Raw genomic sequence first — 14,464 nt, forward strand, 5'->3', positions numbered from 1 at the left:
AAGGTAGTAGCTAGTTATTGTTTTGCTTTGAAGTATAATATCTTAAGAAAAAAATATAATTTACCTAATAAGAAAAAGGTTGTATGCAGGGGTGATTGACAGATCCTAATGATTACAGAGTATTTATGAAAGCAATCTGTTAACAATCAACAAAAACATACATCTGCTCTCCCAAATTTAAACAACTGTTACTGCAGTTCTCTGCCTCCTCATATATATCAACTACAAAGGTTCTCTATTAGAGTATTGTGCAGTATTTTTAGGCTGCACAGACACTCTAGAAAGGTGGCAGGGAAAATTTGGACAAATATTAGTAAGTTAGAATGTCTGTTACATAATAAATAAAAGACTATACTCAAACCTTCTGTGCCATCCTGTATGAGAAGAGCCTGTTGTCCATTTTAATCCCATTTACCCACACAGCAAGTCATCTTTTCTTAAAAAGAGCAAGGGAATTGAGCTCCAGTGTTGTACTACTTAGATCTACGTAGATGTGGATCGATCTGCCAAGAGCAGATGTATTATACTCAAGGAACATACTTCTGTATCATTTTAAGTGTGTGCACCTATCTTTCTTGTAGCATTTCTTTTTCTTTTTTTTTTTTTTTTTTTTTTAAATAAAAACATTAATATAAAAAAATAAGTGATAAACACCAGAAGTTTAGTCAGGCTTCTTAAATTAAAATGGCATAAGTGCAAACAACCATCAAGAAAATATTTACATTATTTGACAACATAAAATAACTTGTACTTGCATGACCCAACTCTATCTCTTGATAGTCCCTTGGTGGGACTGAAGTTCTAGTATTATTTCCCAGTATCTATCTTGTTTAGAGTTACTGACCCTTTATGGATTCAAAACACAGAGATGTTAGCTTCAATCCCTGTGATCTACACAGAAAGCTACAGGAAAACACGATGACTATAAACTGGAAAATGAGCAGACTGGTCTATTAATATTTCAGACTGTGCTCTAATCCAACACCTTTGGTGTAAATCCCTGGCTCCCTCAAACAATAAACGCCTATTACACTTTTTAATCCATGTACCAATTCTTCTGTCTTACTTTTTATTAAGTTTGTTAAACATGACAGGGGATAAACTGCATTCATTGATTAAACTATTTGTGTTCTAGTCTAAATGCCCGCTTCTCTCCTGGGTTCACTGGGATTAAGCAGCTTCAACTTAAAACACTGAGGACACAACAGACTTCACGTGTTTAAGGACTACTGTAGAACACCCATCTAGAAGGCTCCTACCGGTTCTCACTAAACTGAGGAAGAATAAGATCTACTAGATAAAGTTCCTTATTCTTGACTATTTTTAACCCATTGGTTTTATTTAACCTCCTCAGATTCTTCTCTGGGTCATAAAAGGCAACCAAAACCTTTTGATGATGCATTTTCTCATCAGTTGAAAAATTATTTTGTGCCATTTCATTTTTAGATGAGTAGATAGTTTTCAATTCAATATCCATTCACTATACTGTGTTTTGAATATGCATTTAGAGTTTTTCAGAAAATAGGTAAATTAACAGGAAAAACTGCCATGATCTATCCTTACTTCTGCCAGCAGGCTGCATGCATCACATGGCCACAGCTTCCTGTGTGGGTTCCACATGGTAAGTCAGGATGCATGAACAGAGGATCTACTGTATCTATAAAAAAAAACAGAGCAGAAACAAAAACATTCAAAAACAGAAACAATTTCTAATCAATATGAACAGAAAAAACCACCTGTATATAAGACATCAAATTAAAATGGATTTCACAAGCATTTCCAGAGCAGTACTTTAACAAAATCACAAGCCTGAGTTCACAAACTACTGAAGACTTTCCACAAGCTAGCAAGAAATCCAAAAGCAACAGTAAACTGGTTAAAAATGAGGTTCATTTGGTTCTAAATGAACAAAGCACTTTTCTAGTCCTTATATAATACATTTCTTCAACTAACCCACTGTACTTTCACAAGCCACTAACATAAACACCATGAGTGAATAACAAAGGGAAGGCTATCTTTTAACTGAATCTGCCTAAATCTTTATAGCATTATCTTAATAACATACTGATGCCTTTGTGCTGCATATGAACCCAAGCCAAGATACAATCTTCCCCTTAAACATACCTAAATAATGCTGAGCTCAACAACAGCAGATCTCTAAATCTAAATTTGGTGTACTTTTATGATTTTGAACAATACACCTGAATTTGACATACCTAAAAAAACACAACTGAACATGAAAAGCACACTTCCTGAACATGAAAGAACCCTCATGATTACCATATTGGCACTCTGAAAATGTATTTTCCTTATGTTGTGAAAGTTTGCTGTTGTACTTGAACAAAAAAAAAAGTTAACATTTTTGCTTTCTTCCTCCTCTGAAGTAACCACTCCCACCAAATCTTTAAGTTCATTTGAACTCCTTGTGAGAATAATTAAAGCATTTTCTTATTTGCCAGGGAAAAGTCTGTATCTTCACACACTTCTCATTTTTAAATGTTAAAGCACAGATTTTAGAGCAGTTTAACATTTTTCACTTTTTTTTTTTCCTTAATAGAAGTGGGTCATTTAGCAATCTGAATGCAGAGGTTAATTCAGTTCAAAGGACATAACGCTAGGAACAGAACTGTTTGCACTCTGAAAGAAGAAAACTGCATACCCCCTGAGAATTCAAGAATTCTGCTCCTATTCTGAGTTAAGGCAGTTGATTTCTGGACACAAGCAGATAATACCATAGCAGCACTTTCCAGCTTTACTTCTTGCTCCTCCTGACAAAGAATACAGGTCAGAACTTCTTTCTCAGCAATGGATGGACCTCGTTTGGGACCCAAAGCAATTCTGGAGTAATCGATTGCTGAAGATACGCTGAAATAACACAGATAGCAGATAAGAAGAATGTTTTTTTCCCTGAAGAAACAGACTTCAAAGCATACTGCCAACATCACGTGTTTTATACATAAGTGCTTTACAAAACCAAACAATGGCAAAATGATGAAGAAACATGAATCCTCATTAAAATCTAGTATTTTCTTAAAACAAAAAATGGAAGCCAATTAACGCTCAATAACAGAAAGAAATCAGTTCAGACAGCAGGTCATTCAGGCAAATACATGCAATACAGATCGAATTAAGCCTACTGTAATCTTACAGATACAGTAAAATTGTATCTCCCATTCTTGGAAAAAAAAAAAACAACAAAAAACCAGCCATCAACACATACAGTAGATCTCTCTACTTTCCCAAACAAATCTAAGACAATTCATAATTTTTGGTGTAAGTGCAGTGTATTGTTGAAGCATCTCTAGAACAGGAGCAATGCATACGTCCAGAATTATGTTGTTGTTAAAACTGTTAAAAATAGTTACTCTTTAAAACTATTCTACTCATAAATGATAAGCCATGCTCAAACTCACAAAGCTCTGCCTTTTTTATTTTGTTAAAACAATACCCACCCATATTAAAAGAATGTCTGTTATTAACTGCATTGCTAAAGGCCTATCAAAGTATAATCATACTGCAGAAAGTTTATGACACAAAGCTAAGACATTTCTGCATCTGGCTTTCCCACACATGTGCAGCTGCACTACTCTCATTATCCACCACTCATGAATAACAAGGACCCCTTTGATTGCAAATGTCTTTCAATTCCAATTATTTGTCTGCTAATGCAGTATTTTCTCTACAACTGACTCATTTAAAAATATAACATTGTAAGTTACACATAAGTTATACATACAAGTTATACTTATCTAATAAAGGAAAATCAAAGAAATTTAACACAAGAACTAAAACGAGTGGGTGATAGTAAATCTGTGATTTTATAAAGATGGTAAAAAAAAGTCACATATGATGTTAATACACACTCAAATCAGGATTTACCGTAACCAGTTAAGAGGTTTGTCCAATTTTGTCCAATACAAACAATACTGTTTATATATTTGAAGCCTCAACAGAGGAAAAAAGAAAAGCTTATAATGCACCTACTCATCTCAAGCAGTACAAGAGGAAAAAAAAAAATTCTGAGTTGTGTATGACCTCAGTGATAGCAAATGAATTCTACTGTATTTATTCCAGTACATATAATTACAGAGTAACACAAAATTGAGTTATCTAGTCTGCAAGTTAGCAATTCATTCTCTTGAAGTACCTTTTTTTCCCTTCTATCAATTTAAACTGAACATCTCCAATATAAAATTAGATTTAAAAAACTAATGAAAAGAAATAACAGCAACTAGAGCTACAAGAAGCATATTTTATTCACTGCAACTTAAACATAACACATAGTGGCTTCCATATCTTTTCAGGTATTTCTCATACAAGGTAGACAGTCATTTCCTGAAGTACAGTGATGTTAGCTAAGTACCTTTATAATGATATTCTCCAGATAATTACTTACCATTTGAAAAAAATAATTTACTTACAGTTTAATTTATGTTCCTCTATAAAGCAAATCCACTGTTCTAGCGTCAACAAGTAACCTAGTTTATGTATAATTATTTAACAGAACGAACAAGCATTGCAGGTGAGAAATTTGAGAAACTAATTTGATGACTCTACTGTCAGGACTTTTTCATGGCAGAATCCCATTCAGGTAATTAATATTTCCCCACCAGAACTCTACATCTGCTTTTTCTTACCTTTCTTCTTCCATAATAGCATCTTCTTTCCCCTGTGCCTCCAATGTGTTTTCATAAAGGAGCTTGTGGGTTTCAATGAAATTCCTCTGCAAAGCAGACATCTGAGCCATTATCTTCTGACGATGCAACCTAGCTGCTTCTGCCTTTCTCTTTCGCTCAGCTTTCTCTTTATCCTGAGTGCTCTGTGTCTTAGAGTAAAAGAAATCACAAGTAACAGAGAACACAAAATGAGTAGATTCATTTCACTATTACATGCATTTATGTATTGACATCAAATTATTTAGCTGACATCTCTTCAGTGATTTTTATTTAAGTGCCAACACTGTCTATTCAGCAAACACCCAAAGCTGCCTCTCTAGTGTTGTTATTCCCACTGTAAGTGAAACTGTTAAGCATCATCCCTAATGTGAACCTTATATATCCCTTTAAGAAGTTTAAGATAATTTTGTCGTCAACTGTCTGCAAAAGACACTGCCAACAGACTGTCACTCTGGTTTTATGGCAGAACTTTATGCATCTGAGGATTGTACTTTCCCCCTACTCTTCTTTACTGTAGACTGGACAACTATTCCTCTTTCAGTATTTTCTCATCTATCATGTTCTCAAGAACTAGAAAGGAAAGGATTTACGTAACTTGAAAATGTAGAATTCAAAAACACAGATAAAATACATGAAACTAAATTCTGATTCGACAACTTTATGCTCAAATTTAATGTCATACGCATAGTTTTCATTCAGGATGCCATTACTTTTCAAGAAAATCAGGAAAAAAAGTTACTCTCTAAGCAGGAGAACTAATCAACTGGTTTCTTATGGTTTCTTGTACTTTGTTTACTTCCCTTACTAGCTATCACATTACACCTTTCTCAAAAAAGAAACACAGCACACGCTAAGTTTAGAGTTATACACACAATTACTGCCCAGGAGTTGTTGAGCAGCAAGTTATTGCCAAACAGAATGTGTCAGTTTAAACCAGCCTGCTTTTGTATACTAAGAGTAATTAGATTCTCCCATTCAGCTGCCTATTGTTAAAAGAAACTTTAGGACTGCAGTAATCTGTAATAACTCCACTCGACTCTGTCACTTCATCACTGGATTCAGGAGTTACTCTGAGAGAAGCAAGTAAACACTGATGCACAGAGAGAGCAATCATCTAAGTTGGATAGAGAAGACACTATCACAAATAAAATCAAAGGTGATCAAATCAAAGATAAAAGCAAAAACAGACACAAGCAAATTCCCTTTTCCATTTACTTTCCCTGAATATTCTCACTTAAACTACAAGCACAACAAAAAACACATAGCTGCTGCTAACTCAGTGAGACATGCTTAGCATATTTCTTTTTAATGAATACAAGAATTGAAATCTAAATGCCATCTGTAGGCAGTACTAGGAATTAATACCTGAAATGACTATTTTTGCATAATAAAATCATGTACCTCCTTGAGAATGCAATTAAAAACATTAAAGTTTATTAATCTATTGAACTTTATTAGTGTTATTATTACCTCATCACCTTTTGCAGTTTCTGAGCCTGATGGAGCCACTACTGCTGTCAAACTAGATTTTTCTCTCATTCTTTTCACTGTGTCAAACATCTACAAAAAGAGAGTTACACGTTAAAAACGAAATGCAAATTGCCTGTTCTAACTACATAAGATCAAACTTCTTGGTATCTAGTTTCATTGCTTTCAGATTTTCAAATGGATGAAATCAAATGCCCTGCTCTTCTATCACTAAAGCAGCCCAGCAGTTGAAGACTACTACTGAATGTAAGGGAAAGTAGAATTACACCAAATTTTCCAGTCCTTCTCCAGCACTAAAATTTCTAAAGAGCTAAAGCTTTCGCCAGAATGACATCTGTATATCACATGCTAGCTTACCTCCATGAGGAAAGAGATTGAATAATCCATGGACACTAATATCAACGTGTGGAAGAGAAAGTTTTGCAGCTTATGTCTGATTAGTTAAAAATAAGACAAATTTACATTTTATTTTTTTACTTCCTCCAGCTGTCTACTCTAAGAAACTTCCAATTCAGATACTTTTAAATACATTGACATATTGTTAAAAAAAGCAAATTATATATTAAGTATCTTTTTACCTTTGCTCTTAGAATTTTACAAGAATAACTTCTTCAAAAACCTTTCAAACTTGCCACTGCAGTATATACCAGGGTAGTCAAATTTCCATAGCTAAGGACAGCCTTGGAACCTTACTATGGATTCTTGTCCTCATTTCTACTGCTTTCTGGGAGCACTTGAATTCTGTTTGCCACCTAAACCAAAGGCCCAAAATTTGATAGCAGAATTCCTGCTAAGCAGAAGCCGCACCCAATGTTTCTACACTGGGCAAGGCATCACAGCTCCAGAGGACTTTCCCATCTCTTTGGTTGGGAAAAGACAATGAGAAAGATGGAAAAATAGCCCAAATCAAATGTCCAACACAGCCATCATATAAAGTCTGACTGAAGTCTTCATACAAGCAGTCTCTGAAATGCTCTCCCAATTTATAAACCTTTGTTCAATTACAACTAAAGAGGGCTGCTCCAAAAGTAATGCCTCCTCCTTTATAACACTGGCCCACAACATCAGAGGTGGATGTTGGTGGTATGGCAGTAGAGGCTTAATCTTCCTGCCAGTACTGAGTTATATTTATGACTGTGCAACAGATGACCGCAGAGGGGCAGACTGACAAAATGGCATCTGACATGGAAGTGCATATATTTGTAAGTTAATCCTCTCATGCAGAAAAAATTGCACGTATTGACATTCCCTGATGCTTGATGAACATTTATAATGACAAAACAGCAGATATGAGTACAGTGAGGTAATGGGTGGTGCATTTCAGCAGTGGTGCCAGCGGGTCACCTCCACTGGTGTAGATGTTTACAAGGGCAGCTCTCTGCATCTGACGTAGGTTTCCATAGAAATAAACAAGCAGCATTACTTTCAGAGTGACCTATGTATTTTCCAACAGAACCACGAGGAACAAAACTAATGCATAAAATACACATATGGCAAGAAACATTCCAGCATTTCCCAGCAAACACTACCCTAGTAGGTTTTATACATTTATATGTATAGACACATGTCTTTAAAATATAAATAATTTAAATAAATTATATTATATTTTTAAATATAAAAGCTATTTCCAATCATACTTATCTCCCCGTTGTGTACCTGCAGTATCCAAATAACTGTGTCCTTCTGTGCCTCCAACTGAGGAACTCTTTTTAATTTTTCCAGAAGCATTAACACATTTACAGCATTCAGGGCTGAGCTTCCCATTCCTTTAACAAAGAAAGCAAATGCATTCAGAGGGGAGAAAAAGCCTGTACTTACAACCAGGGATATGCCTTAAAATACTGCTAATTATATAGCACACATTTATGAAAACACAGTCTGTATAGCTACACTTCTGTCTTAGCTCCACTTATTCCTCTAAATGTCATATAATCTTCCCCAATTGTGGTAAGTAGTTCTACTTCTAAGGACAGAGAATTAGAGAAAACAGAAACAGAGCTGCCTTCAGCTACAAAGAGAATGAATGGATCCCTTGAATTTTACACCAGCTTAGTATGTGCTGTGTATGAGCTAATTTTGCCATTGAAATAGAGTTCTACTAATGTTCTTCTTTGCAGTTGGGCTCCTAATAACTTTTTTGGCTTTAAAAAAATACAAATATACTTCAGAAATGGGAACACTCTCCTCAATTAGATTTCTTTTGCAACACTTTTCATTTAGAATTATTTCACATTGTTAGCGGAAAGACAAAAACATTAAAAAGAAGAAAGGAAGATCTTCATAAATTATTTGTTAGTACAGTTTTATTATGGAACAGTGATTACTTTTACATCCCTCAAAGAAATGCATAAATGAGGTTAGGGTTTTTCTGATGTTGTTCTTGTTCTCACAAAATCAAATTACACTAATTTGCTCCACCCTTTCCAAGAAAATTAAACATACTTGTTGCTTTGTGATAAAAATCAAATGTTACTTCTTCTTCTGGAGACTTCTGCAACTGCTGCTTCTCTTCTAATAACCCTAAAGAAAGGAGATGAAGCACCTAAAAAGATAAAAATGGTATTTCTTATTCTAGAGGTCTAGAAAACTAGTATATCAAACAAGAATGCTTAATATAGCATTCTATAATAGATTTGTTTTATCCATGATAAAACACAGAAATAAGAAAAGGTGCAAAAGTCGTACATGAAATAGTAACGTACAATATGAAGTTTCCTGCATATCTCTTGCACTAAAGTCAATAAATTTTGCACACTTTACGTTACTAAATACGAACCACATAATTTTATCCATAAACAGAAATATTTAGTATTTTATTATTTCCCAAATCCAAGGCTTAGCAGGCAAAGCCATCTGTTTAAAGAAAAAAAAAAAAAAAAGTGTACTCTAATTGACAAAATTAACTTAGTAAGTCTAGAAATCCAGGTCCTGAACTTTTGAATACAGAAAAGCATCTCAGAGTCAGCAATTTTTTTTAAAGCACGAAGTCAACTGCGGTACAATAAAATGCATAAATGCTCACAGAATTATTTTGTGACTGATGTCCCCAGAGATATTTCTACCTTCGCATTCTACAGTTTACAGGATGACATAACACCCTAATGTTGTGATCCAAAGGTTGGTTATTTCATGACAAGGATGAGGGTAAGGAGAACTACATACTGAAACACAGTGAAGATGCTATGAAGGTGGGGAAGCAAAACAGAACATCCGCAATTAACAATTTTGTTCTGCATTTCTATTTTATGGTAGAGAGAAATATTTTCTTCATTTATGATATACAAAAACAGGTCTGGAGACCATGAGGTCACTTCTAATCATTCAAAGAATATCTTTACACATTTTGACCTTATCAGAAGCTGTTACGAGACAACACAGCAACCATGGAGGGAAGAGGACCAAAACTAATCATACCATTTGAATCATAGCTTCAGTCCACAAGTGTGTTTCCAGTTCTACTGCTCTCTGAAGGATGGTTCGCAGTATGTGCATCATTACATCACAGTTCAGAATCCTCACCACATTACTGAATGCAGGACAGAAGTCTGGAGGAGGCGGTGGTGGCAATGCTAGGAAATTGAGGTATGCAAATATATTCATACATATACTGCCATGTCAACAATTGCAGCAAAAGGAGAGGAAGCAAGCACACCACTATCAGCAAAACACCAGACTTGGACAATTAATAAAAACATGCTCAAATGCAAATGTTTAAATCAGCTTTTGTCTTTAGATAAACTAAGCACTTTCAAGAAGTTCTTACATAAAACACATGCAAACTAAGCTAAGCAAGCAATCCATCACAATATTTAGTTGTATCTAAAAATGCAAGACTTCAATATTTAGCACTGCCTGGTGTCATTTATGTATCACAAACATATACAAAGTATGTTTTCCATCTGATACTATCTTCTCTTTAAACCAGTTGTCAGTTAAGTAAGAGGATATGTAACAAAGATTATGGAATTCACTGGAACAGTAACATGGGAAGAGAAAAAATAATTACCCTTTGCATCAAACAGAAGTAGGAAACAGTTTATTTCATTAAATTGTTTACTTAATAGTTTACAAAGTCTTCCTTAAATCTACTCAATTAATGCTCATGACTTGAATGGGTAAAAGTAAATTCAAAGGAAGAATAATGCTTGTGTTAGCATTAATCAATTACAATTTCTAATGTAACAACATATTTAACGTGAACTCAGCTATCCATTGCAAGTCACAAGCCATCCATCAATGCCCATTTTACACACAACCACATGAACCACTGTATTATCCCATTTGTTGAGATATTAGCTCTAAAGTTTTACCTTCATCTTTGTTTTCTTGTTTTCTTCTTTTCTTCTGTGTATGTTCTGCCTACAGAAAAGATATAAAGTCAATATTTGGTCACGTAACTAAAATCCTGTATGAAATCTGCTTATTGATTCTTAATTTTGCACTTCATTTTCTTGTAAGAAATTTGAGAAACATACATTTTTTCCTCAGTAAGATTTGGAAAAAAGCAACGTTTGCTTTCTTCCACTTCAAAGATAATTCTTGGTACATTCTGCTCTTACCTTTAACAGTTAGCAGAGTTAATACGTAAGTCACACAGGAAAAGTACTAACACAAGCCACACTGCAACAATTTGTACCAACAGTGTAAGCTGCTTTAGGAGTTCGGAACTGAAGTTCCGCACACATCATTTCCAGAATCATTTACTTCAAACTCCATTAACTCCTTTGATTCAGCAAGATCCTTCAGCCACTGAAAAGCATGAACAATTTTTACCTCTGAGAATGAATTTTACAATGGCTTACCTTGCTATGCTGGGTCTTAGTATAATGATAAAAGAATATATTGAATTCTTTCAAGCATTCATCTTTCAGTTCATAAACTCCATGTCCAGACACACCTGGTTTCCTTAAAAAGAAATATTTCATGACAGAGATTAGTAATTAAAGTTTGGTGTATCTTTGAAAGTAAATAAACCAGACACAGGATTTGTTTTCCAATAAAAAGCTATTAAAAAAGGAAATAGTGACGGTTACTTTGTTAACTAATAAAAACTGTACCCAGTCTGTTCTTTAAGTCTTTAACTTTCAAGATTGTTGACTACCTTAAACCCAACCTAGTTCTAAAATATTTATGTCTCCATGATCTACACCACACCATGAAGACAGGTAAATTCATTTAACTGTATGGCTTACAATTTTAGATGTTGAATATTCTTGTCTAAAAATCCATTACTACTTTAACCAAGGTATAAAACAAGCAATACAGAGAGCTACCTCCCATCTGTATGAGCCAAAACATCAATTTTTTTGAATACAATTCCCACAGCAAAATTCCTAGGTATTATAGGAATATATATATATTTAAATATATAAGTATATATATATAAAGTGTATGTATATATATATATATATATATATATAATCTTATAGTCACCACTGATTAAATAAGCAAGCCACATGAAACTGAAAAAAGGTACACTAAACCAATTAAAATAAAAAGACGTTTCTGTGACAAAAATATAGCAGACATTTGAACTAATTTTTCCTTAACAGATGCAACTCTTTTTCTGCATCTGCATTTTCCAAAATATACCCTTCATCTGAAAGCTACAGAAAGTTAGCAAACAAATAACACCTGAATGAATGATTGGGTGATCAAAGATATAACAAGTTGTTATGGTTCCCAACTACTTCTGAAATTAAATTAGTTTTTGAACATCTTCCCACTTAACATCACTAAACTTGCAAGGCCCCTCGAACTGGGTCTAAAGGAAAATACAGCAACTTCAGATATTCAACATGCTTTTCTTTCCTCAGCACATACAACAATGTATGTAGTTCAGGACAGTACAATATTAACTGAATAGAGAGTGCAGTGCAGCTTGTTTAACCCATATAAGATACAGTATTTCATTTTGAAGCTAGTTATGAAAAGCATTGTTATGAACTTACTTAAATGTTGCTACTTTATCAATTACATTCTCCAAGCCAGTTTCATTGTTCTCCTGGTTAAAAAAAAAAAAAAAGAAAATTTGGCATAAGCATATCATGATTCAAATCACTTCAAATAACAAAAACAGACATAAAAATTCAGAGAAAATAGAAATTTCTATAATTCTTCAATAGATTTTGCCCGTTTGTTACTCAGAAAGTAGATACAACTAACAAGCTGCAAAAAATTACTGAAGACAGTCAAATACTTTCACCCATTATATAAAATTTCATTTAATTCCTAAACAGAGCAGTGACTTTCCTTAGTGCAGAGTGGGAAAACAGAATTTTACTCACTAAAAATAGTGACTGTGGATCACCTGTTACTGGTTCCAGGGTATTAGATTTGCAAATAATTTTTTTTTTATTTTATTTTTTACATTGATCTTCAGCCCTGAAAACCTGCACAAGCTCCAAAATCTAATGCACTCCTCTTTGAGTGAATTTTCAACATTTAGATAGAATACTAGGGAAATGTGTGTTCTCAGACAAATCTGACTTTTCAATGCACCAGTTAAAGTGATCAGAAGTACATAATCACATTTACTGATAGTAAAGTGGGCAGAACAGAATCCAACTGCATGGTTCCACAGGCCAAAAAATAACTTCAAAATTTCTGTTCTTGAAAATGAAGAGAGCTGTGCCTAAATACAATTAAAAAAGAAAAAATCCACCCCTTCTTCAAAATGAATCATCCTCCCCCAAAACCTTTTCAGATTAGACCATTCTTGAATCATTATGTTTACCTTCACATCGGTAAGGTACAGAACATCACTTGCAACGTTGTATTTTATTTCTCAAACTAACCTTAACGTTTATATTAAGAAATGAAATAGTTTCATACAAAGTTACAGAAGGTTAACAGGAGAATGACATAAAAATAGAGAAGTTTAATTAAGTTAAAAAAAGTAACAAACAAGGACTCACATTTTCAGGCAAGGATTTCGTAATTGCACTGTGAGCCATTGGCTCAATACACAGCAGATGGATGATTTCTCTCATGATAACGTCCTCCTTTGTCACATTACTCACACCAGGCACATATCTTTCTCCTATCAGATTTGATCAAAAGGAAGACAATGGCAGACATGACAGTTACAAAGCAATTCTGACTTTTGCAAGGAAGTAAAGCTATTGCTGAGATTTATAGTATCTGAGGAACAGAAACTTCCACTATATCAAGCGTGAGAGAAGGTGACAGGATTTTTTTGACCTAGCTTCCTAACAAACTGGGCTGAATTTCTTCTTATGATATACCTTGTAGCTAATTATGAAGTAAACATTGACTTTTTTATTATATAAAACTATTGCTTTCAGATGACAAATGCTCAAATTACTGAACTATCTACGTTTAAAAAAAAAAAGCATTTTCTACTATCCTTCTCAAATAATCTATATTTTAAAAAAAGTAAATCAAGCCTGTTCTTTCCAACTGTAGTTATTCATCATCATCATAACACCAGAGAGGAAAAAAAAAAAAACAACTTACCCACTACATAGATGATAATCTGTAACATTTCTTCTATTAATACGTTACATTGTTTGATCAGATCCTACAAAAATGAAAGAAATTAGGGTTTTTTTATATGAAAATCCATCAAATAAGATTAACCTCAAATGCACTACATCACTGAAGCACTGTACTGTGAAAAGATCTCTCCATTATAATGAGTAGGACAAATGCCTGCATCTATTCTGCAACAGAAGTGCAAGTTTCACATTCAGGAAAAAAACCAACATATAAACATGTCCCAAATGAAGAGTTACATAAAAGTTTCAAGGCTCAAGAAGTGGCACAATAATCCAGGGAAGTTTCATCAACAATAGAAGGACACTACATATTGTAGATAAATAATTTTCCAGTATTTTAGCGGACAACTTCTGAAGTTAAATTAGTAACAAGGAAATCAGTTTGCACAAGCAATCATTCTACCTTCTGAATGCAGAACAAAAAGTAACAAAAACCTAAAAAAAACATACGTAGAGAAGGATGGTCACTGCTCAGATCTGTTCATTCAACCTTATGCCATGCCAGTACTGCTATTCCCTGAACTGCCTACTTTACTGGGAAGCACTTTGAACTACATGTGCCAGAGAGCAAAATCTGTCCACTCATTTCAAATTATGAAAGTCTAGGAACATAAAATCGTTTCCCTCTGAACATCAGCAAGCATTTCTTCATCATGTCAGTGACTGGTTATCCAGAGAGGTTGTGGGGAAACCATCCTTGGAGAAATTCCAAGATATTCTCCCTCCTTGGAGATTTTTTAAAAGCCACCTGGACATGGTTCTGGGCAACCCACTCTAAAT

The 14,464-nt window shown here is 34.2% G+C and overlaps 1 protein-coding gene across 2 annotated transcripts in view; it reads right to left on the minus strand.

Annotated features, from left to right (window-relative positions):
• UBR1 (ubiquitin protein ligase E3 component n-recognin 1) overlaps positions 1-14,464 on the minus strand; it is a 59,322-nt gene that overhangs the window by 19,727 nt on the left and 25,131 nt on the right. For both annotated transcript variants that reach the window (XM_052696707.1, XM_052696708.1), the window contains exons 20-31: positions 13,644-13,707; positions 13,082-13,206; positions 12,116-12,168; positions 10,967-11,069; positions 10,475-10,523; positions 9,579-9,733; positions 8,607-8,706; positions 7,821-7,930; positions 6,147-6,236; positions 4,638-4,825; positions 2,660-2,865; positions 1,564-1,657 (exon numbers count right to left, since the gene is read on the minus strand). In XM_052696707.1, coding sequence (XP_052552667.1) covers positions 1,564-1,657; positions 2,660-2,865; positions 4,638-4,825; positions 6,147-6,236; positions 7,821-7,930; positions 8,607-8,706; positions 9,579-9,733; positions 10,475-10,523; positions 10,967-11,069; positions 12,116-12,168; positions 13,082-13,206; positions 13,644-13,707 — 1,337 coding nt within the window. The remainder of the gene's footprint in view (positions 1-1,563; positions 1,658-2,659; positions 2,866-4,637; positions 4,826-6,146; positions 6,237-7,820; positions 7,931-8,606; positions 8,707-9,578; positions 9,734-10,474; positions 10,524-10,966; positions 11,070-12,115; positions 12,169-13,081; positions 13,207-13,643; positions 13,708-14,464) is intronic.

This window comes from Tympanuchus pallidicinctus, unplaced genomic scaffold (genome assembly GCF_026119805.1).
Source record: "Tympanuchus pallidicinctus isolate F22 unplaced genomic scaffold, pur_lepc_1.0 scaffold3, whole genome shotgun sequence".
NCBI classification, from domain to species: Eukaryota; Metazoa; Chordata; class Aves; order Galliformes; family Phasianidae; genus Tympanuchus; species Tympanuchus pallidicinctus.